Source organism: Callionymus lyra, chromosome 1, assembly GCF_982586985.1.
Source record: "Callionymus lyra chromosome 1, fCalLyr1.hap1.1, whole genome shotgun sequence".
NCBI lineage: Eukaryota > Metazoa > Chordata > Actinopteri > Syngnathiformes > Callionymidae > Callionymus > Callionymus lyra.
In genome coordinates this window covers 23,358,484-23,381,223 of record NC_141818.1, presented here as the reverse complement: position 1 = coordinate 23,381,223, position 22,740 = coordinate 23,358,484, and the positions used below count along the sequence as shown (strand labels likewise).

At 38.9% G+C, this 22,740-nt stretch overlaps 2 protein-coding genes across 2 annotated transcripts; both read left to right on the top strand.

Moving 5' to 3' along the window:
• The first annotated feature begins 640 nt into the window (after positions 1-640).
• Positions 641-4,843, top strand: fxn (frataxin). The gene is made up of 5 exons (XM_087809012.1): positions 641-839; positions 1,474-1,556; positions 1,658-1,778; positions 3,134-3,231; positions 4,144-4,843. The coding sequence occupies exons 1-5, from the start codon at positions 726-728 to the stop codon at positions 4,280-4,282; spliced, it is 555 nt and encodes a 184-aa protein (XP_087665138.1). The 5' UTR covers positions 641-725; the 3' UTR covers positions 4,283-4,843.
• Positions 4,844-9,135: 4,292 nt separating this feature from the next.
• adam28 (ADAM metallopeptidase domain 28) lies at positions 9,136-22,592 on the top strand. Its single transcript, XM_087797732.1, has 23 exons — positions 9,136-9,270; positions 9,354-9,561; positions 11,813-11,901; positions 11,983-12,059; positions 12,236-12,314; positions 12,522-12,598; positions 12,882-13,065; positions 13,128-13,190; positions 13,270-13,341; positions 15,690-15,859; positions 16,223-16,304; positions 16,384-16,517; positions 17,471-17,648; positions 18,023-18,112; positions 18,205-18,400; positions 20,274-20,379; positions 20,651-20,807; positions 20,878-20,958; positions 21,150-21,243; positions 21,307-21,406; positions 21,475-21,535; positions 21,590-21,676; positions 21,832-22,592. Exons 2-23 carry the CDS (start codon positions 9,507-9,509, stop codon positions 21,862-21,864), a joined length of 2,265 nt encoding a protein of 754 aa, XP_087653858.1. The 5' UTR covers positions 9,136-9,270; positions 9,354-9,506; the 3' UTR covers positions 21,865-22,592.
• The last annotated feature ends 148 nt before the right edge of the window (positions 22,593-22,740 follow it).

Genomic DNA, 22,740 nt, shown 5'->3' with positions numbered 1-22,740 from the left:
GCAGGAGGACAAAATAAAATGACTTCCAGTTCAGTTTGTCTCCTGTTATTGGTGACCTTTGAACCCTGAGGTGGCATCCACTAACTTTTTTCCAATAATGAGTATTTTCTGTGAAGGCTGTTTTAAAAGCAATATCTTAGGAAAGATAAGAATATTAGTTAAGAATATGACACATGAACATGTTACCTCTTTTTTTTAGAATCACTGCTTTATTTATACCGTCCTATTGACTATAAATGTTTTACTCAAATAAATTTCAAAACCTCAAACAAATGGAAAACATTAAACCTTAAAGGCAGACGCATTCAGCGATTCACGAAAATCCGCCAATGTGAAAATGGTTCACGGTTGTAAACAGCTGTCGAGAAGTCAGTCCTCACAGATGTTATTAAAAATATTAGCAAACCAATGATGCAGCCAATCGAATGCGTTTAGTTGTGACGTTAAAACCGGAAATAGAGCGGGTACAGCAACTTGTAGAATTATTCGCTTCACATTAATTGTTTAGTAAATAGTTAACTCAAACCGGACCTTGTTCATTTTTAGTGAATATCTATTTAAAAACATTTTTTCGAATGAACCATCGTTACATCCGGACGTGACGTAATCAGAAGGCGACAGTAGTCCGGATACATTCCTTTACCTCCAGCGCAAGCGCCAAAGACGTCCGGCGTTCATAGCTTCGGTCGAAACTGAATAAACAGTCAAGTATCTTAATCTTAATCATGTTTTTTTTTAGAAGAGCTTGTCGTCTTTATCCCACCATAAGAAGCACGCAGCGGGTCCTGTTATCGCATGACATGACATGTTCGCAGAGGACTTCTGGCGTCTCCACGCAGGTATCTAGAAGTTCTAGAAGTTCCTTATGTCTGAAAAAGCTAAACTTAACATCATTCTGTATCTCAGTTCTGTGCCTGTCTATACACTTTCCTTTGTTCTATTTACCCAGAAAGACTTGTCCTCGCTTCTCAGTAAATACATGAGCATTATTGTGTTCAATATTTAATATGATATTGTAGCTAATTCTACAATATCCTTTGGTAACACTTTGAGTTTATTTTCCTTTATCTATATACGCTAGGATTTTCATTGGTGTTTTATAAACATATAAGGCAACACAACGTGCATTTTTCATTTTAAAAGACACACAAAAATAACACTTTGCACACTTGTATTTGTTCCCCTGCACTGTGATTCTACCTCTCAGCATCTTGGTCCATGGTTAAACCTGGGGTTCTAAGAAGCGTGATTGTAAACTACTACAAATAAAGAATTGAGGCAAGTTAATTTGTATTTGAAAAAAATCGTTCATCCCCTAATTATTTTCAGCCAAAGACAAACTTTTGGTGTCAATTGTCCTGTATTCTGGCAACCGATAAAGCAAAAAGAAAGCAACAACCAAATAAATATCCATGTTGGTGTAATGTCCATGAATGTGTTCTGTTTTCTACACACTTTTCCTTATCTGTTCAGTGCCAATCTAATAAAAACATTCAGCGGAGGAACCTTCATGTGACAACGGCAGGATTGCAAGGAAGTAGCTCAGAGGAGAAGATGTAAGGACCAGTAAATCCAAATGTAACTATGCTGCATGGAATTTGATGTCGCCATGACCTCTGTACATTCAATTAAAACGGCTCCACTGTATGTGTGTCAGTGAGTTTACAGAGGCTGTGTATGAGAAGCTGGCTGACCAGACTCTGGACGCCCTGGCCGATTACTTTGAAGACTTGATGGATGAGAAGTTCACAGGTCGTGACTATGATGTTGTCTTTGCTGTAAGTCACTTACCTTTATAGTTTCACTGCATTGTGTTAATTATATATAATAATATAATAATGCATTGTGTCAATGCAACAGACTATTATTGTGTGTGTTTAATTACTTTAAGACGGCTATGTTGCGTTCAATAAAGTGGGACCAATACACTTATTTGGAGAGGAGGGCCATGCTTCTCTAAGCACAGCCGACCTGCAGACACAAACCTTTTGGACCCTTGTATCCACAATCTTGTTCTTTTGCCACTAAACATGTTTTGACCACAGGTGAGGCTGGCGAAATGGATGCCTTTGGCTTAGATCTCTTTAGAGCAGGGGTGGGCAAACTCGGTCCTCGAGGGCCGCAGGGTGTCCAGGTTTTTGTTCCAACCGATCAAGAGGACACATTTTGACCAATCAGCTGTCTAAGGAGTGTAATCAATTGATTGTCAGTCAGGTGTTGCTTGTTTCAGCTGAAACCTCATTGGTTAAAATATGCATGCTGGATCGGTTGGAACAAAAACCTGCACACCCTGCGGCCCTTGAGGACCGAGTTTGCCCACCCCTGCTTTAGAGGCTTGGCAAGAGAAAGACATGTCCCTTTGTTCAGGAATAGAATCATTGAACTTCAGCTGGTGTGACTTAAATGGTGACTCTGCATTGTGATTTCTGAAGTGAAACCTGAAGGTGTCCTGTAAATTTGATCAAAGTCAAACAAATATTCTCAGGTATCAGAATGCAGACTGTAGATGCACAGTGGCACATTTGTTACACAAGGAAAAGGTTTGGTGGTCTGGTAAACTAAAATGAAACTATTGGCACATGAAGCTCTGTTTGTTGTTGTGAAAGTAAAAATGTCAACTGCAGAGATGAAGTTGAGAAAGTTTTCATTATACATTAAAAGTTATAGATAGAGTTCTATGTTTGGGGGTCTGCGACCAGTGGTGGTGAGCCAAGGCCCTGTTTAACACAGCCATCTTGTGCATCATTATTATTAATGACATTGTTAAGGCACGCAGCAACTTCTCAGTCAGTTTTTGTTGTTGTCTCTGTTGTCCCTGCAGTCAGTGATTATCTATTTCATGGTCTCAATGACCGTTGATACATTTGGTGGAAAAAAGGAGATGAGGTCTAATTCAAGTCTGCAAACTTTGTCAAAAACTCTCTTAGTCCACCTTGCCCCTGCATGTGTGTGTACGCATACATGTCTTTGTTTTACTGGCTACAGCAGGCCAAACAGCCCAATTGGTTGAAGTATAATTTTTTATTTAAAAAATGAAAGAAAAGGAGAATGGTTCAATTAATTATATACTTCTATTGTGGCCTTTTTACTTCTTTAACTTTATGTTTTTGTCCGTTTTTCTATTGTTTTCTAGAGCGGCGTGTTGACTGTGAAGGTCGGTGGGGACTATGGGACATATGTCATCAACAAACAGACACCAAATCGACAGATCTGGCTGTCGTCCCCCACCAGGTGAGAGCAGGGTCAAGACTTGTGTCTTTAAAACAAATGAACAATGCTGTCATTTTCCTTTCTCAAAGTGTATTCAGCCCATCACAACTCGTTACTTGTCTTTCAACGCTCTTTTGATGTCTATGTGGGTCCGTCTATTAACGGTATCCACGAGCGGGTAATCTCGCTGCGATGGCCACATATTTCCAGACACATCACAGCTAACTTTTTGTCTGCAAAATGACTGAATGCTGGTCTCCATATTTTGCAAAATGTGATGCAAACTCATCATTGTTTCATGATGTATATGACTCCATCTATCATTGATATGAATATTATTTTATTAAAATAAACATTCTCAAACAGATAAACTCTCTAAGATTAATTTGAATTGAATTTACCGTGTGACTTTTTATTTATGTTATAATTTTGTTAATGTCCTTTTTTTTAAATGTCACCTTATGGGCACCGTACCCAAGAGTGCTTTAAGTCAAATTAGGGATTTAAATAACGGTAAACTATGTCCCACTGTTCGGTAGTTAAATATTTGTCTTCATATGCTACATCAATGTGTTTAAATGTATTGGAGGAACTGTAAAGTGGTTGCAAATGGAAAGAGATGCAATGTCGGCATGAAAATAAATAAAAAAAACAAGTTTGATTAGACTAACATGAAAGACTTGGATTTACGTAAGTCTGAAAACTCCTGTTTCTTGTTTATACATGTGGGGTTAAGTCAAGTGAATCCAACCCATATAGAGCCTCAAAGCCTAATGATAACTATAACGTTTATCCACAAATCTGTGAGTGTTTGTGGGTGTTTTTGGCCTTTTGTTCTTCATGAAAATGTCACTTCTGAAGTGTAAATGAGATTTTATGATCAAGTATGTATTCTGTTTGTTACAAATGATTGATAAAATATATTGTTCACAGTGGACCGAAGCGCTATGACTGGACTGGGAAACGCTGGGTTTATTCTCATGATGGTGTGAGCCTTCACCAGCTACTGTCAAAGGAGCTTTCTCTCATCTTCAACGTCAACATGGACCTCTGTTCCCTCCCTCACTCATGACTCTTCCAGACCAGTGACTCTCGCCCTCTCATGGACACTAGTGTCATTGACAAAGGTACAATGACATCAAGATGAGATGTGGAAGTTATGTATTGTATGGATAATATAACTTATTAACTTGTATTACTCGTAAATTATTACAAAGGAGTTGGTGAGCACCAACCCTTTTACACTAACTAGCTGTTATACTGTTATTCAGCTATAAATTAATTTTCAAGTGTTTTTTATCTTAAAACCTGATTGTAATGGACCATCAGAGGGTGACTCGGCCTCAGCTGTGACCAACGAATCATGAAAATCCTGAAGGTTCTTCACAGGCTGTGGTTTGTATTTCCTGTGTTTAGATAATTGTCTCTGAATACTTGTGGAAATATCCTTATTGAACAATATTGATTTATTTTCTAGAACAAATTTCTGATTCTAAAGAAAATTAAGTAAATCATGCAATATATTAATTGACTAGTTTCCTGTTCAGAAACATCAGATCTCACTAATGCTGTTTGTGAATGTCTTCATACAACAATAAAATATGTGGCACTAATGTGACTACAAACACATTGGGCTTGCCTATACATTTTGTTTGATTTATATTCATTAGACATGCGAACTGAAATGTATGTTATATTTCTTGGACTGGGGTGTGGTATTCTTTAGACCTTTAGACTTAGATTGTGTTATCTTGTACTTTCTTTTCATAGAAACTTAGTTCTTGTTCTTATTTTTATGAATTATCGTGTGTATTGCTGTGTGCTCATTGGGAAAAACAGTTTCCCGAAGGAGACCTCCTGAGTTCTTTCTATCTATTCATCCATTAATGGAAACCAAGTAATAGAGGGCGCTACATGTTCTTACAAAACTGCTCTTTTTGTTCCACAAATTGGTTTACAAATCACAGTTCTGTAAAAATGTTGCAGCTGCTAACCATGGAAAAGATGTATTACAATATGTAGAAAACATCTAAAAACGAATTTACTTCATAAATTGCCAAAAACACTTTCTGTGCCCCCAGATTGAGTGAACCAGCCCTTCACGTGACCGGTTCGGTAATCGCTCGGGAACTTCCAAAGCTGGTGAAATATTTTTTTTTTTAAAAGAAACAGACTGAAGCCAAGCGCTGTTGCTTTTTTTGAATAAAAAATAATAGGTTTTTCAGAAAACAAGTTAGTCAAGCACATTTTTTTTATTATCACAAACATTTGCGCACAATATATGCAATGCTCCCAATTGTCCACATGATGGCATGGTAGTGCAAATGAAGCCTCACGAGGCTTTGCTCCAAAGATGAACTACTCGGCTGCGAGGCTTCATGAGGCTTCATCTCGCCATCACTAATGTCATTAATAGAATAATACGATACTAATAATACTCGTGGTGTTTGGATTTATTACATTTCCCAAACTCAAACTTGAAAGAGGCCCGTCTAACATAGACCTTGTCACGAAGCATCAGAGACGCATCAGTTGGAATGTCCGCCTTTTTTCTTGATGACATCATTCTTTAAGGTTTCTTCTGTAAGGTTATATAGGGCCAGCTCCAGTCAGAGACATTAGGAAGAATCACAGACACCACCGTCAGCACACTACAGTGGGTAGTAGTGGTCTGTAAGTGGATGGAGAAGCAAAAAGCATTGCCCTTTTTAGCACAGCGACGCTCAATCGCCTGAATTCAAGTGAAAAAAAGACCAGTTACACCTCAAAGACATGGAATCTGGGCCAGAAGTCACAGTGCCCACTGAAAACATGGAGTCTGTGATCATGGAGGGTGTGGAGCCAGAGCCCAGCAGGCCAACCTGTCAACCCACCTGCAGTTGCCTGGCCAACCTGTCTGGATGGGGCGCAGCGAAGATCCTACTAGCACGGATTTGGCAGGGTACCATGGTGCTCTACGCTCACTTGAAAAGAGTTTCGGCTCGGATGCTGGCTGCCTTCATTGCTTGGCTGAATGAACGGCAACAGGCGGCTCGTGATGCAAACGACAACCCTGGTGGTGAATCACGAGCTGGTGGAGCAGCGTGAGAGCATGTCTGGACACTCCTGTGATGTGGTCGACCTGCATGTATGTTGAAGAACCCCCTCAGACGTTGAAAGCAGCAACTGTGGCTGAAGGTTCAGAGGACTAAATAACTGTGATATCCAGGCCCCTCTTTCATCTTAGCCCTGACCCCTGTCTTGGTTTTCTCCGGGTACTCCGGTTATCCCAGCACAGCAACGGTGTTAACGTGTAGATAAAGGAGAATGTTTTCTACAGCTGTTGCAACAAAGTAGGCATTATTTGCTGACTTGACTCACAGCAGAACGACAGTTCAAAATGTGGTATTGACAGGGACGAGTGTGGGATTTGTTCTTTAAATTGACGTGGCTTTTGGGGTCATTGAACTTTATTTTGAAGGACTAAATTTAATTTTGAGTGTTTTTTCCTCAAAATGTTATGTTTTATTTTATGTTCTGGTGGCAAGGTCTTTGTTTGGAAAATGAATGGATCTGGTATCAATACTAGACCTTCATAATTAAAAAAAAAAAATCCCTGTGCAAGAAGTACGTATTTCATTATTGATATACACGTTTAAGCGTTTTTTTATTTCATAATAGCCATTTAAAGGATTGTATTTATATCTGTTTTAAAGTATTTCAATAAATGTTGTAACTTTTATTCCCCTTAATGTCTTGCCAAACAGGTTCTATTATTGAATTGTGGCCCTCCTGAGATGATTGTATTTTGCATGATGAATTGTACGAGGGTGGAAAACACTATGAGGTAAATCCAGATGAGCAAATAGACCATTTGGTAAAACAGTTTGAGGCAATTTTCTTTTCTGGCAAAATGCACGTTTCTCAACATTGATATACATATTTATGCGTGTCTTTTTCCCTTGAAGACGTAATTGTCAAACGCAAAAGCACACTTGACGGTTGTGGCAGAGAAATGATTATACTTTTCTTTTTTTTCATCTGTAACAGGTTAACATTTGTAATACATTAGGCGATATCTGATCTCTACATTTCCTTTTAACAAAATTCTTACACATCTTTGCAGGAAATGACCTCTAACTGTACCGAAAGTTTCTCTAAAAGATGTGTGGCAACACAAACCGAAACAGCAGGTGTCTCCTACAGAAAAATGTACATGTAAACTAATCTAAATATCCATCTATATTTTTACCTTCCGTATGTTTCTTAGTCTTTGTGTTGTCAGGAAATAATAATTTTTTGGTGTGCTCTTAAAGTCTCTGTTAGCACAAAAAAACTGAGACAAGCTTAAAGAATCCTTAAGATTTAACTGGCCACTTTGTTTGATACAATATGTTTGTCCTGGGTTCGTGTCTTTCAATTGCAACAAAGGGAAAATCAGGCACAGCATTTGATGAATGTGTACAAAACAATACATTTAAATTTGAAATAATTTTTTCATGGTTTCTGTGATGATTGGGTTGATTTTGATGCGTCACAAATCAAGAAGTAAAACTCAGTTATTTGAACAATGTTCTCCACTTTAGAACATTTGTCTTTAAAAAACTTGCCCAGGGAGTCTTTGAGTGACATGTGACCACCAGTGGGTCAGATACAGTGTTTTATATGAAGTACTGAGACACTTTTTAAAACCAGAAACTGAGACTTCATCTTAATTTGTAACATATTGCACATGGAGCATTTTTCAATAGTGCATCGGATTTTACAGCATTGCAGTTCACATATTCTGACACACGGGGTCGCCATAACCATTTCTGATACTTGTGTATTGTCCCTTAAACATTTCCATCAATAACTAATTATTCTTATAACGGAGAATTTCACGTCATTAGCCCTGATCTGACAAATATGCACCTTTCTTAATTTACTTGTAACCATATCCTCACATTTGTTGCAGAAAACAACTTCTAACTGAATTGAATGTATCTCTAGAGTCTAGAATATGTTTGAGAACACACACTGCAACATCTGGTGTAAGGCCATCAGAAAAAATGATAAAACATAGCATTCTGTTGTTTAGTCAGAACCACCTCCATCATTTTATAAATAATAACAATGAAACATTGTTCAGTAAGAATAAAAAAAAGTACTTTATTTACCACCCATAATGTTGAATAATGTATAATGCTGAAAACTACAACTAGGGACATCACAATACCAAAATTGAAACGTAATATCCACACGAAGAAAAATATTTAATACTCAATAGCACTAAGATGATAAATGATCAATACATAAAAGGGACCACATGTTTCTTTTTATTAACATGGATAATACAACAAAATAACTTAAGTTATCAAAAGATATCAGAAAATGATACAGAAAACAGAACTGTGTTCCATAATGGGTTGAAAATGTGTTCAAATCATCATTTTTAACTGTAATGTAAGATTGTAGTTTTATGATTTTTATAAAACAAATGTTGTTTATAATGATGTCACCACAATTTTCTTATTTCCTTTTCATGGCCGTCATTCAAAAAACACATTTGGCTTCTTGGCAGAGGTATTTGTAGTTCACTGTGGACTGGAGGAGAAGTTTCATTATAAAAGCAACGGATTAAAGAGCAGAATGTGACATCTAGTGGCCTCTGTAAAGAAGGACACTGCTTCATGAAGCTTCACTGACACATCACTAATGTAAAGGGGCTTCTGTAAAACGTCCACTTTATTTGGCCAACACCAGACAGGAAACAGTTGTGGGAGACTTTGAGAAGCCGTGAGCAAAAAGTAGAACTGCAAGTTTGCTACAGTGGGGAGTCTAGAAGTTAGAAGTGAGGGAAGCACCGCCTACAGACCCTCAAACACTCGGCCTGTGTTCTGCGCTGTCCTGGTCTGCGGCCATACATTATCCTCACTGTCTTTGGATGCTTTGTTAGGGTGGTTGGTCTGAAGGACGCATCCACAGGCAGCTGAGTCAGTCTCATTTTCTTGATCTAGAAATAGTTGAGCAATGCTGTGGGGACATCAGCGTGACATACACATGATGAATGGGAAGGATCAAGTCAAGAAGCAGCAGCAGGTAGGACATGATTCATGCTTATTGTTTCCAAAAGTACCTGCTTGTGTTAACAGAGGTGTTCTTCCTGCATTCCTGCTACACAGCAGGGGCGTGTTCAGGCAGGTTGTTAGCACACTTTAACTTTGTGCCGACTAAAGTACAGGAGCGTGAGGGCGGGGCCAGGCAGGAGCCACAACACGGTGCTCAGGCACATAAGAGTCACATCTGTGCCACTGACAGAGTGACAGCAGCCAAACATGACAGCTCTACTACTGTGGCTGCTCATCCTGAACTCCTCGCTCCTCGCTTCAGGTAAGTCACTCTCACCTCTAGAGCAGAGTTTTATTCAAATTGACTGGATGTGTGGAGAGTGTCGCGTGTGACAGAGGGTGAGTCATCCAGTTTTTGGTGACATATATGCTTAGACATAAAATAGAAAGAGGAATAAGACATTGAAGGAAGGATCTGAGTGACGTGCAGTAAAACCCTATACCATGCAGTACTACACATGATGTTTATGTGAGTGAAGAATATTGGTCAATAAACTGCTCTCGTTGTCTCTGTATGTAAAGTATTTTTAAATCTTACTCATTAACAATTACACAAAATTTCACTGATTTGATTTATAGACATGGTGCTGCTGATTTTGTGTTGATGTTTTTGTTGTTTAAATTGACTTGGCTTTGGGGTTATTGAACTTTATTTATTAAGGACTACATTTAACTTTACCAGTTTTTCTTCTTTGCAGACATTTGACATACAGTACAAACTGAAATATCAGCGTTTCCTAATCACACCAGACAGTTGTGGAATTACATATACGATATATACTGTATGGTCCGTGGGAGTGTAAAGAAATGTCTTCTCTTTTATTTATTTTTTCTTCTGTTCCTTTGTTATTTGAAGTTAGCACCAAAGTTATTGTTGGCCAGAACTATGAGCTACAATTCACACCCAGTTTAAATGATGTTGTGTCTTCTGTTATTATCATAATCCAGGAAAGCTGTCAATGAAAAGCCTTTAACATGAACGATGAGTAAAAATATTTCCACTGCGTGACTTCCTTCTACAGTCACTGTTCTGATCAAACAAGGAAAATCAGACGATCACCACAGAGCCGCCAGACTCTCCACTGCTACTGCTACTCGATCATCCAGTCGTGACTCCGTCCTGACGGAGAACCTTTGTAACTCAGGGAATTCTATGTTTTCTTATCAGTCTTCCTTTTTCTATGCTGTGCTGAGACATCTTGTTTGTTTTATCATAAGAATAATCGGGGTCTAATAACTCCCAGTATGACCTACATTCATTAATGTAGCCACAGACTTCAGTGAAGCTGTCTCAGACATTTTAGCTATGTTGCATGTTTCACCTTGTAAACTCTGACGACAGGAGCTCACTCTGAAAGTTAAGGCATTTATGAAGGTCGACATTTTTGGAGTACTTGGGGACACAACACCATCTTATTTTCATCCTAATTTACATGGACATGTGAAATAAAACGATAATTTCATCTTAAATCATTTGAGAACACAGAGCTTGCACAACTTCAAATATGTGACCTTGGGGCATGAATGTTCGAGCGCTCATTGATATATGAGTGGATGTTTAGCCGGAGTAGTTAAGCTAGTTAAGTAAAAATTACAAAAAATATTTCCTAGTATTATTCAACAAGTTCAGAAAAGAGAAATCTTCATACCATATTCATATCTTAAACACCTGAATCCAAATGTTACAGAAGTTGTTCTTGTCAAAGATTCAGCCCCTCCTTGAGAAGGAGAATTAATAGTAAAAATCATTTTTAAGGGTCAAAGGTTATCTGAATATATATGGATTCCTTTTAACTCTTAATTATTTTAAGCTTCACAGTAGTCTTTTAAATTAAAAAAGTTGTGAAGGTTGTTTTATCCCTGATCTTCAATATATTTAATTAATTAATTAATTAATAACAGCTCAGTCATGTTCCAACTAGAACTTGCTACGCTTCAGTATATAAACACACACACGTACACACACACACACACGCCTACACACACATAGAAAAACACACACACACACACACAGACACCCACACACACACACACACACATGAATAAACAGACACACACACACGTGCATACACAGACACACAGACATACTTGAATAAACAGACACACACACACGTGCATACACAGACACACACACAAAGCAATTTATTGTTTTTGTTTTAGTGGAATTGTGAAATGCGGTGATGTCCAAATAGGATGATCCCTCATTTCTTGTTAAAATTTCAGAGCCTGCATTGACCTCAGAGAAGTGTTTGTGTAGCAGGGTTGGGCTTAATAACATCTGTATGTGTGTGGAAGTATCTCTAACTCTGACCAACGGTTCTTAGACCTAAAATGTGGACGAAAGGAGGTGATAAAAGAAGGCATTCCAACTTACTCTATATTGATTAGTTAGCCTGATTGGTGAATTTCTTCTAGTTTGGTGTTCTTGAGTTCTTTTGACTTCTCATTCAAATTGTCATGTGAAAATGAAGTTTTGCCCCTTATGTCAACTTGATTGTGTTGTGTTTACACAGAGAGCCACAATTCATGGAACACACACTCAAAAGACTACGAAGTGATCCGACCTGTTCGTCTCCACACAGTCCAAAAAAGGAATGCAGAGGTGTCAATGTTGTCCTCTCTAAAGCAGTGAGAATGTATGTGTGTGGGACATGTTGACAAACATTGTTGTCTCTTTCTGAAGCTCCACAGACCAGAGACCCTGCACTACTCCATGTCTGTGGGGGGGCAAGACATGGAGATGCAACTGGAAAAGAACAAGTGAGTTCCTCTGCTGATACCTCATGAACAATAGAAAGAACAAAACTCTAACTAAACTTTTAAATGAATGGACATTATTTCATGACATGACATTATTTCCCCTCATTGATTTTTGTTTCATACGCTATGGGTAATTCCAATGACACGAAACCATTTCCTAATCTGTGCATCATCAGTGAACTCATCACAAAAGAGTATACTGAGACGTATTACAGAGAAGACGGAACACGAGTCACCACAACCCCAAATGACATTGTAAGTGGTTTTGTCAACGTTTTCACAAGATATTGCATAAATGATCATCTCTGACAAAACACTGGGAAAAACATACCTCGAGAATTATAAAAAATAAAACCAAAACTACATTATCAATGATTTATTTGTTGTAATTCTAAAAATTGCCTACAGAAGTGTTATCTGTCTACATTTTTTTCATTTTTATTTCCTCCCTTTATTTTCTAGGATGACTGTTATTATCAAGGAAAGATCTTGAATGACTCTGACTCCTTCGTAAGCCTCAGCACTTGTGAAGGACTGAAGTGAGTGGCACTGAAACAAGACTTGTGTAGACTTCAATTAAATATAAAGTGTAACTGATTTTCCTGATGCAACAAATCCTTAGTATAGGATCAAGTCAAAGTAAAATAAAAAAGCATTAATTAAAATAAAAAAAATACACTGAATACATTTACCAAATCTTTATTTTTTTATTTTTACAACAATAAAAACAAGCCTTGTTTATTTAATTAATGCTAGTTTTTAAACGATTCCCAACTTTCTTTTCAGAGTCTACGTGTGGCTAACTTTTTTTTTATGATGTAGGGGTTATTTCAGAACATCTGCTCAAAAGTTCCTGATTGAACCTCTTTCAAAAGACGACGAGGGCGACCACGCCGTTACAACCTTGACTGAGCAGGAATACACACCAGCGGTGTGTGGGGTCACCAACACCACCTGGAGCGATGACTTTGAACCGCCAACCAGTCGCAGTCGCTCCAGATCAGTGGTACTGCCTTCATACTCCGGTGATGAAAAAGCTCTGAAATAATCTTCTTTTGTGTCTCTCAGGGTGTCAGCATCGCCCAGCAGCAGAAGTACCTGGAACTCTACCTGGTGGTTGATAACCGCATGGTCAGAGTCAAGCTTGTCTCTCAAACAATGAAACTTGTTACAACATCAACACACTCACTTGGAATACTTGTTTCCCCAGTATGTGAAGATGAAACGAGATCAGACCAAAATCCGAGAGAGGATATTTGAGATTGTGAACTTTGTCAACATGGTGAGTAACATATTCATTCATCAAGTGGATGTGTTGTTACAATGTTTAAATCATGGTTAACAATTAAACAAAACAAATGAGTCAATACACTTTAAATATTGATTTAAGACAAAGCATAAAGCACATGATGAACTATTTATTTTATATCTAAATAATCCTAATACAAGAGTGTTATACAAGTAATGTGTCGATCTCTTCACGATGTTGTCAATATACTGAAATTGCAAATGCGATACTAATTCCCAAGAAGATATTAAATATGTGTTACCATTCTTGATACCCATTATATAAACAATTAAAACAGGTTTAATTTTATTAACTTGTTAAAAATATATCCAAAGAAAATTACCCAGATATAACAGAATTTGACTTGTTAACACAATGTAGTCTTTGAGTATTGATACCTTTGTTTGGAAATCCTACTTTTCACAATAAAATAACCACTAACTTGACATAAAACTATTTAAACTAACATTTAATGAAGAGGATCAAAGACAGTTTCACAAACCATGTGCTTGAATTACACTGAGAAAACTTACAAAAAAGAATCACTAATAATCAGACTTTAAAGAAATAAAGAATACTCTCACTAATGAGAAACTGGAAAACTTCTTTAACATCTTCAGCCGATTAAATAAAGTCAAAGCTCAGAGAGATGGATGACATCATGGAAAAAAACCCAAAATGATCATTTAAACTGAGCAAAGGTTTGGACAAGGGGGAAGGGGAAACCAGGGTAATACTTAAATCAAGAAACACAATAAAAAGCCAAGAGCTTCCTCTTTATTGTCATGTAGCATATTATCCAGCAAAACTACATTCTACCCTATGATGTTAACATAGTTTATCTTCAACTGCCTAAACACTCAGTATTCACAACAAAAAAGACAATAATTTGTTTATTAATGTTCAACATGTGTTCACCAATGAAAATTGTAGCCAAAATAACGATTCTTCCTTATCAAGCTTTTTGTATGTGATGAAACATTTGAGACATCAGGTCAGACCACCAAGAAGAATAAAGAGGGACTTGAATTTTCATTGGAATTCAATCAATAGTTTCTAGTTCAAAGCAGTGTTGTTTTGTGGGAAGAAGCTGTGCAGTAGCTTATCTTGGCACACAGAGCCGTGCAGGCCCGACAGGAGGTGAGCCCAGAAGAGATCTGAGATGCTGGAGAAGCTGATCCCCTGTGTTGTCTTGACACTCGGGTCCTGTCCCGGGTCGTTGGCGAGCCAACTCAATGCAGTGATGAAGTGCAAGAGAAGATATTGAATGACAAATGTGTAGAACATAGCAGCAGCTCCTGGGGTGGGTTATATTTCCTCAATTGTTGTTGTAAGTACATTCCCTGCTTCGGAGGCCAATGCGTCTTTGTTGGGGGTTAATTTCAGGCACTGGAAGATGAGAGTCTAACTTCTGAACGGCTCTGGGTGTGAGGAGTATTGCACTTTGTCTTTCCCATATGTGTTCATATAGTAAAGAAAACAGGCATAATCTTATTTAAAGAAGATAAAATGATCCTCTCTTCTTGTAAAAATTCAATTTATACCAAATACATTTTTCAAGTCACGTTCATATTTACAAGAACATTTAATACAACAGTTACTTGAACAACATTGTGTTAAGTATGTATGAAAATGTAACAACTGCATATTATTTAAAAAAACACAATATGATTCACAATTTTCTCCAAAAATATTTTTTTGCTCTCTTGTTGACCTGGAGATAAGAGCATGGAAGTTGATCTTCTGTCGCTGACAATAGCTCTGACAGTGTGTTTAAGATTTTTATAGTTCATTGGTTGTGTTTCCAGTCGTAACCAGTTCATTGTGTCTGAGGACTCTGCATCAACACGTTCACGGTTCAACAATAGTTTTCATGTGATAAAAGTTACACATTTCTAATTTCCATTCCTCACTTTTAAAAACACAAACAATACAATGAACATGCCACATGTGTTGGTGGAGGACAGGGGTCTCAAGGTCTCGGCCCCTGACGATCCTCCAAGTTTATGAGTGCAGGATCAAGAAACTTGAATTTTGTTGAATGTGAGATGGTTAAGGAATAAAGATCATCACATTAAATGTTATTATTTAAATAGCTGTGATTGTAAAGTTAGGATGCAACACTTTTGTAAAGTAAAATGATATAAAAATGTACTGAATTCATAGTAAAACCACACAAAAACATAATATACATGTCATTTTGATCAAAGACATGTAGAAAACGTGGCCCAGCCTCTACAAGCATTGACCTCTGGTTGCCCCCTGTCCAGTTGAGTTGGAGACCCCTGTAGATGTCGACTTTTTGACTGCAGACGGAAAGTAACTGTGTTCCTGTCTCACAGGCATACAAGCCCTTGAAGACTTTTGTGGCTCTTGTTGGACTGGAGATCTGGTCCAACCGTGACTTGATCTCAGTCACGCCACCTGCTGGTACCAACCTCAACAACTTCATGAAATGGAGAAACACGGAACTGATCAAGAGGAAGAAGCACGACAACGCACATCTCATCAGGTGCGTAACTAATGTGAACATGAATGTGCACAGTAGGTCTTCATGATGGCGACCTGGAGATAATAAACAGTTAGCGTAACACAGCACTGCTCATACAGATTCCCACACAATCCAAACCCACTGAAAATCATGGGACCAGACGTGGTTTTCTCTTGCACAAATCATCATAATTCTGTGAACGTGTCTCTCTTGCGTAACTCATATTCAGGAAAACCACAACTTCCACTTTGCATTTGTTAGTTTTAACAGAGTGACAAGAAAGAGGAAAGAAGGACAGACATGTCTAAATGATAGTTTACAATGCTATTGAGTAGTATGAAGAGCCAGACCATAACTCCACCAAATCATTTTGTTGATTGTCAGTGCAATAGACTTCGAAGGCTCCACAGTGGGACTGGCCTATATCGGGACGCTGTGCTCCGGTCACTCTGTTGGGGTTGTGCAGGTCAGTTTGCGTCCTTCACCACACCTTTTTCTATAGCAAGAGATAATAAAATCTAGTTTTTCTTGTGTTTTTAATTCAGGATCACAATAACAGGGCTATTTCCGTCGGGGCCACTCTGGCGCACGAGATGGGTCACAACTTGGGTATGAGCCATGACGACTCCAGCGCCTGCGCTTGTACTGGCGACAGCTGCATCATGGCTGCAGCCCTCAGGTCCTTAAACATGTTTATCTATTCAACTCAATTAAATTAAATTAAATTGTATTTAAAGTGTCTTGTCATAACAAAGTTATCTCAAGACACTATACAGTTGAAATAAGACTATAGTTGATTAAGGAAAAATAGATCCCAGCAATTAAACAAAGAGCAAGAAGCGAAACACTGTACAGTGAGCTGTACAGTGAGCTATGGCGAGGAAAAACTTCCTTTTAGGAGGCAGAAACCTCGAGCTGACTCGGTCGGTAGTTGGTTCCACAGCAGAGGGGCTTGAAAACTGAAGGCCCTGGCTCCAAATCTACATTTAGAGATTTGTGGTATAACTAATAGATCAGAGTTTAAGGATTGTAGGGTCCTAGAGGGTTGGTAAGTTTGGATTAAATCTTTAATGTATGTTGGTGCTAGACCATGTAAGGCTTTATAGGTTAGGAGAAGGATTTTAAATTGTATTCTAAATTCTACAGGAAGCCAATGTAGGGAAGATAGCACAGGGGAAATGTGTTTGCGCCTCTTAGTCAGGACACGAGCTGCAGAGTTCTGAATGAGCTGAAGAGTTCTGAGAGACTTTTTAGAACATCCTGACAGAAGAGAGTTACAATAGTCCAGCCTGGAGGTTACAAAAGCATGGATGAGCTTCTCAGCAGCATCTAAAGGAAGGAAGTGCCTGATTTGTTAAATGTTACGAAGGTGGAAGTAAGACCGTGAGATTTGCTTTATGTGTGAGTTAAATGACAAGTCCTCTTCAAAGCAGACACCCAGATTCTTTACAGTGGGTCTTTTCCGAGTTCAGTAGGAGGAAGTTTTTTGTCATCCAGGACTTGATATCTGTAATACAGGACTGTAGTTGTGTTAGCTGATTTATTTCATCTGGCTTCATGGACAAGTAGAGTTGGGTGTCATCAGCATATCTTCAGGTAATGTTCTGCTGAATCATGCTGTTCCTCCTACAGCTGGAACACACCTCGCACCTTCAGCAGCTGTAGCAGCAACAACTACGAGAAGTATCTGACTAACCGTGTCCCAGGCTGCCTGCTGAACGTTCCAGACTTTCAGGGGCTGGTGTCTCCTGCAGTCTGTGGAAATGGGTTTCTGGAAAGTGGGGAGCAGTGTGACTGTGGAACTGTTGAGGTAAGTGAAGACTTGACTTCAAGAACGCTGCAGTTTTATACCATCCATGTTGATTCAGGTTCTTTACTTTGGAGGTAAAGTAGATGTTGCTGTTATCATCACAGAGCGTGGACTCGAGAATAGTCCACCTTGTTGTTGTGGATTCAAAACATTTCTTCGCCCATCTGGAAATAAAACTATTGTTTACATAACCTCGGCAGAACAAGACTTCCCTGGATTCTTATTATTACCCCTAAAGAGCATTTCTGAAACTGCCTCACGAGAAACTCAGTTCGCGTCACTGTGTCAGTGATGTGAAACGACAGACATAAATAGACTATTATGATCATTTTACTGCCCTCATACATTGATGTGTTACCCTGTCGTTTATCAAGGAATGCACCAATCCCTGCTGCAATGCCACAACATGCACTCTGACTCAGGGGTCTCAGTGTTCTGCAGGAGAATGCTGTGAGGACTGTAAGGTGAACCACTTGAAGCTTCCTCTCAAATAACCTTCACAATGCAAACCAGTTGGTACAAGCATATCAATTGATTCATCTTTGGGACCTTCTAGATCCTTCCCCGGTCTAGGGAATGCAGAATGAAGCATGACGAGTGCGACATTGCTGAATACTGCGATGGGAAAAGTGTCACCTGTCCAGAGGACGTCTTTGCTGTGAACGGCGTTCCATGTGATCAGGGCTTGGGATACTGCTTCAACGGTCAGTGTCCACTGAGGGCCGACCAGTGTGTCAAGATGTACGGAGCAGGTGAGAGTCCTCGTGTGTGTGCTGACCTTTAATGAGCACAAGACTTGCCGTATGCCATACCACAGTTCAGACATTGGGATTACTGTAGTTATTACAAGCCTAGTTTTTAATATCTTAGTTACTATATAGGTAATCCGAGCATATTAATGTTCTATAAAACTAGAATAAAGGTATTTCTTTTTTTTTTATTACATTTTATTAGGATTTTCATTTTAGGGTCTGTAACGACAGAGTACTTTGGTCTTCTTCTATCTCTAACCATCTTGTTTTCATTGGAAATCCATGAGGTCAAAGAAGTTTAAGTTGAGCTGCCCAAAGATAATGTTTGAAGTTGAAGCACTTCGACACCCCCTCTTGCTTTTGGAATATGTATTGTTTTAAGTCGAATCCAATGTCATCTCACATAAATTGGAAGTCTATCTGTTAGGTTCATAGAAAGCAAGAGAGCTTTAGAACTTCAACAGCAAACATCTGAAAGAGATATAGGAGTTTATGCGGTACATTCAAACGCATACTTTGCTTCAAATGCATTTTTTGACATTTATAGGATATGAATTCCAATATATTTAATTCCATCTTGAAGCCACTTTGAGTTTTAAACTCTTGTGAGATTTCTCAATGTACATCTATTGCCATTGTTTGATCAATATTGATGTGGTAGCCAAATGTTACACATGTGTAATTGTTGTTATTGGCTCAATAATATACATTTAAACATCATCTGCATAAAATAATAATTGATGTTCTTCCTGATTAATTGTCATCCCATTTAATATTTTCCTCTCGTCTGATTTGCTGAGCTAGTGTTTCAATACCGATATCAAACAGGAGTGGCAAATCTGAAGCTTCAATCTATTTAATGAATTTGGTGTCAAATTTGAATCTTCTTAGTAGGGAGTAAAATAATGGCTTAATTCAGATGACTATGGAGACTTCCTGGAGTGCCATTAATGTTTTAGATATCACATAGATCCACTAATTCTGTCACAGTTGTAGTTTTGGTGGGAAAGTGGGTCTTTTCTGAATGTTTTCAAGGTAAATATTAGATTTTCGTTCAAACCGAATCATTTTTGGAGCCTTCAACTCATATTACTTTACAGTGAAACAGTTGAATTTGTGTTCAGTTGTTATTTTTATCTGAAGGGAAAAAGCATTGTGGCCGGGGAATTTCCACAAAAAGTGTCTTGAAAGTGTTTTTAATTAAATGGTAAAACTGGTTTGACTGTAATAATATTGCCTGGATACCAACTAATTACCTTTTTAAACTATTATTTGGTAGCTGCTCCAAAAGTCTTTTGCTGACATTCCCTAAATGGTTGTATTGTTGACATCTGGTCCCGGTCTTAGACATGTCTTCTTGGAGTACCAGTGACTACTGAGTAGATGGAAGTCTTTTTGAGTTAATTTGACCTTAAAGCAAGGTCATCCAGGAGAGGCTCCAGGTAGAACTGCTGCTCCTTCATGTTGAGAGGAGTCAGTTCAGGTGTCTTGTCATCTGATCAGGATGCCTCCCTGGTGAGGTGTTCAGGGCATGTGCCACTGATAAGAGACCACGGGCCAGACCCACTATGTCTCCCAGTCTCGGAACGCCTTCTGGTCCCCTGTGAAAAGCTGGACGATGTAGCTGGGGTGAGGAAAGGCTGACCCTATCCCAGATAAGCGGAGGACAACGAGACGAGAAATAATAAAAGGTTACATTTTTGGCTGCATAGGTGCCCCTTGATGAGACTTCAACACAGACTTCATCACTAGTGACCCTTCAGTGATTCACAGATGGAATAATAGCTGGTTTTGTTATAGAACCGATGTGTAACTGCAACTCTTTTTAATAAAGCTAAAAAAGTTCATCTGTGACAAAAGTTATTTGTTCCAGGGGCCACTGAAGCCAAGGTATACTGCTTCAACCAGAACACCAGGGGAACTTACTATGCCTTCTGCAAACGCCCAAGCCAAGACAAGTACATCCCGTGCCAAAAACAGTAAGTCAATTACACAGTTGCACAAATGAGGAATGTGCAAGTCCTACGTGTACAGTGTGAGAGCTAGGAGTGGAGAGTCCTGGTAGTATTAAGAGACAAGTGTACCTGTGTGTTGTTAGCTAGTGGTTCACTCGATGCATCCAGTGACGGAGAAAACAAAAACATTAAAGACAGTAGTAGCATCAAAACATTCATTTCTAAATGTTCATGTCCATCTCGAGCTTCTCTGAGGTGACTGATGCAGATCAACATGTGGTGTTTGTGTTCACAGAGATGTCTTTTGTGGAAAACTCTTCTGCGAAAATGGCAAAGACAACCCAAACTACGGTCGCATGGTGAAGTTCGGCTCCTGCAAGGCCGCCTTCTTCGGTGACCACAAGGCGGACCATGGACAGGTGGACACAGGCACTAAGTGTGGCGACGGAAAGGTTTGAAATCCAACAAATGCACACATGAATACCTGGGAACATTTTCGCTTGTAACACAGTTGCTTTCCAGGTGTGCAGTGAGAACGAGTGTGTGGCGCTCAAGACAGCATACAGGAATGTCAACTGTTCCGCCAAATGTCCAGGAAATTCTGTGAGTGAAGCATTTGTCTCAGTTCGATCGATCGATGGATTATGATGAAGTCTCGTCGTACAGTGCTTTTAAAGCTGCACTATGAAAGATCGAACTAACTGTTTCTGGCACCCTCCACTGTTTGAACAGTGCAATTGCATTTTTGTGAAACTTGCTCTAGATTGATTCTCTCTTATTTTGTCTGTTGTCAGGTGTGTAACCACAGGAGCGAGTGTCAGTGCGAGCCAGGATGGATGCCTCCTAACTGTGACACCAAAGATAAAGACTTCAACACGCTCTCTCCAGGTACCTGGTGTATTCAAGTCTAATGTGGCATTAGACATCTCTAATCATTAATGCTCGCCGCAGGAGCTATTGCCGCCATTGTTGTGACGATTCTTCTGATAGTCCTTGGCATCATCGCTGCCGCAGTGGGAATCATGTGGAAGAAACGCCAGAGTTCCTTCCTGTAGGTGACAACATGTCGCTTTGTCAACGGAGCTGATATTACACTAAATATCCACAACTGTTTTATAGTCCAGTTAGGAAACCAGCAGCTGTGAACAACCCACGAATGTTTCAGCAGCCCTCCCCACAGGTATGACAGAGCCGCTACAACACATTTATGTCAGTAACAACTCTATATTCTCAGGTTGTGAGACCAAGAGGGATGCCGCCTCCTCCACCCCCAGCAGGCAACAACCCTAAACCAGGACAGAGCTTTGCGTCAGCTCGACAGGTAAACTCTTTGTTTTGTCATTGTCAGCTACTCACAGTTGTGTAAGAATATCCTGTCTGTAGTTGTTCCATAAACAAAGTTATTTTACACACAGTCCACTTCCGCTTTCTCTCCTCCTGAGAGATCAGTTCTTTTAAACAATTCTTCTCTCACAGGCCCTGAGGCCAGTCCCTCCACCTAAGGTCTGAGCTGTGTCGCCATCTTGTGGACATACTTCGCAACTGCTTCACGGAGAACAAACGACGGCTGGTTCTGTCTTGATCACAAACGAGCCTTTTTTTCTACCTTAAATCTTTGCACTTTTAATACTGACGGTGTCAAAGATGTTTTTGTGTGCGAGTCCAAGGAACACTGTGATAAAATGTTGATGTCATTCAGGTATTTTTTTAAATGTTTAATGTTCTCCCTAAATACATTTTACTTGATTTAAATAAGTACAAATTCGGCACCTTTTAGTAAAACTTTAAAATATACCAACTTAATAAATAACTAGAATAACATAGAACGATAAAATGCCAGTAACCATCAACCCTAGTGTTTTAGTTTCAATAAAATAGCAACACGTTTTTAACCGAGAGTGGCTTCTGAAAATTACAGTCAGTAATCAATATTTATTGGAACAACATAAATCCATACTTGACCCACAAAGAGTATAACATCTATGTCATGCCAAAGCTTTACAAACACAGGTCATCCTGCTTTTCTTTACCAGTTAAACATCTGACTGAAATTTCTGAAAAAAAGAAAAGAAACGCAAGTTGTAAATATATTGTTAATTGTCTGTCAACGATGTTTATATTTGCTGTGAAATGCCAGTATTTTAAGAAACATTTCAGGGCTGTTTAAAATAACCTTATACGTCTGAGCTATTGTCGCAAACCTGTAAGATTTTACCAATAAAGCTCTTACCATCTCACTCCACTTGTGGTGATTATCCACAACTACTTACACCATCATGCCCAAAGTGTGGCCCGCAGTCTTTCTTATTAACTTGAATATTCAACAAGTGACTGTAAATAAAACAACCTTAAAGGAATATAAGTCAATCTGCTACGTAAAAAATG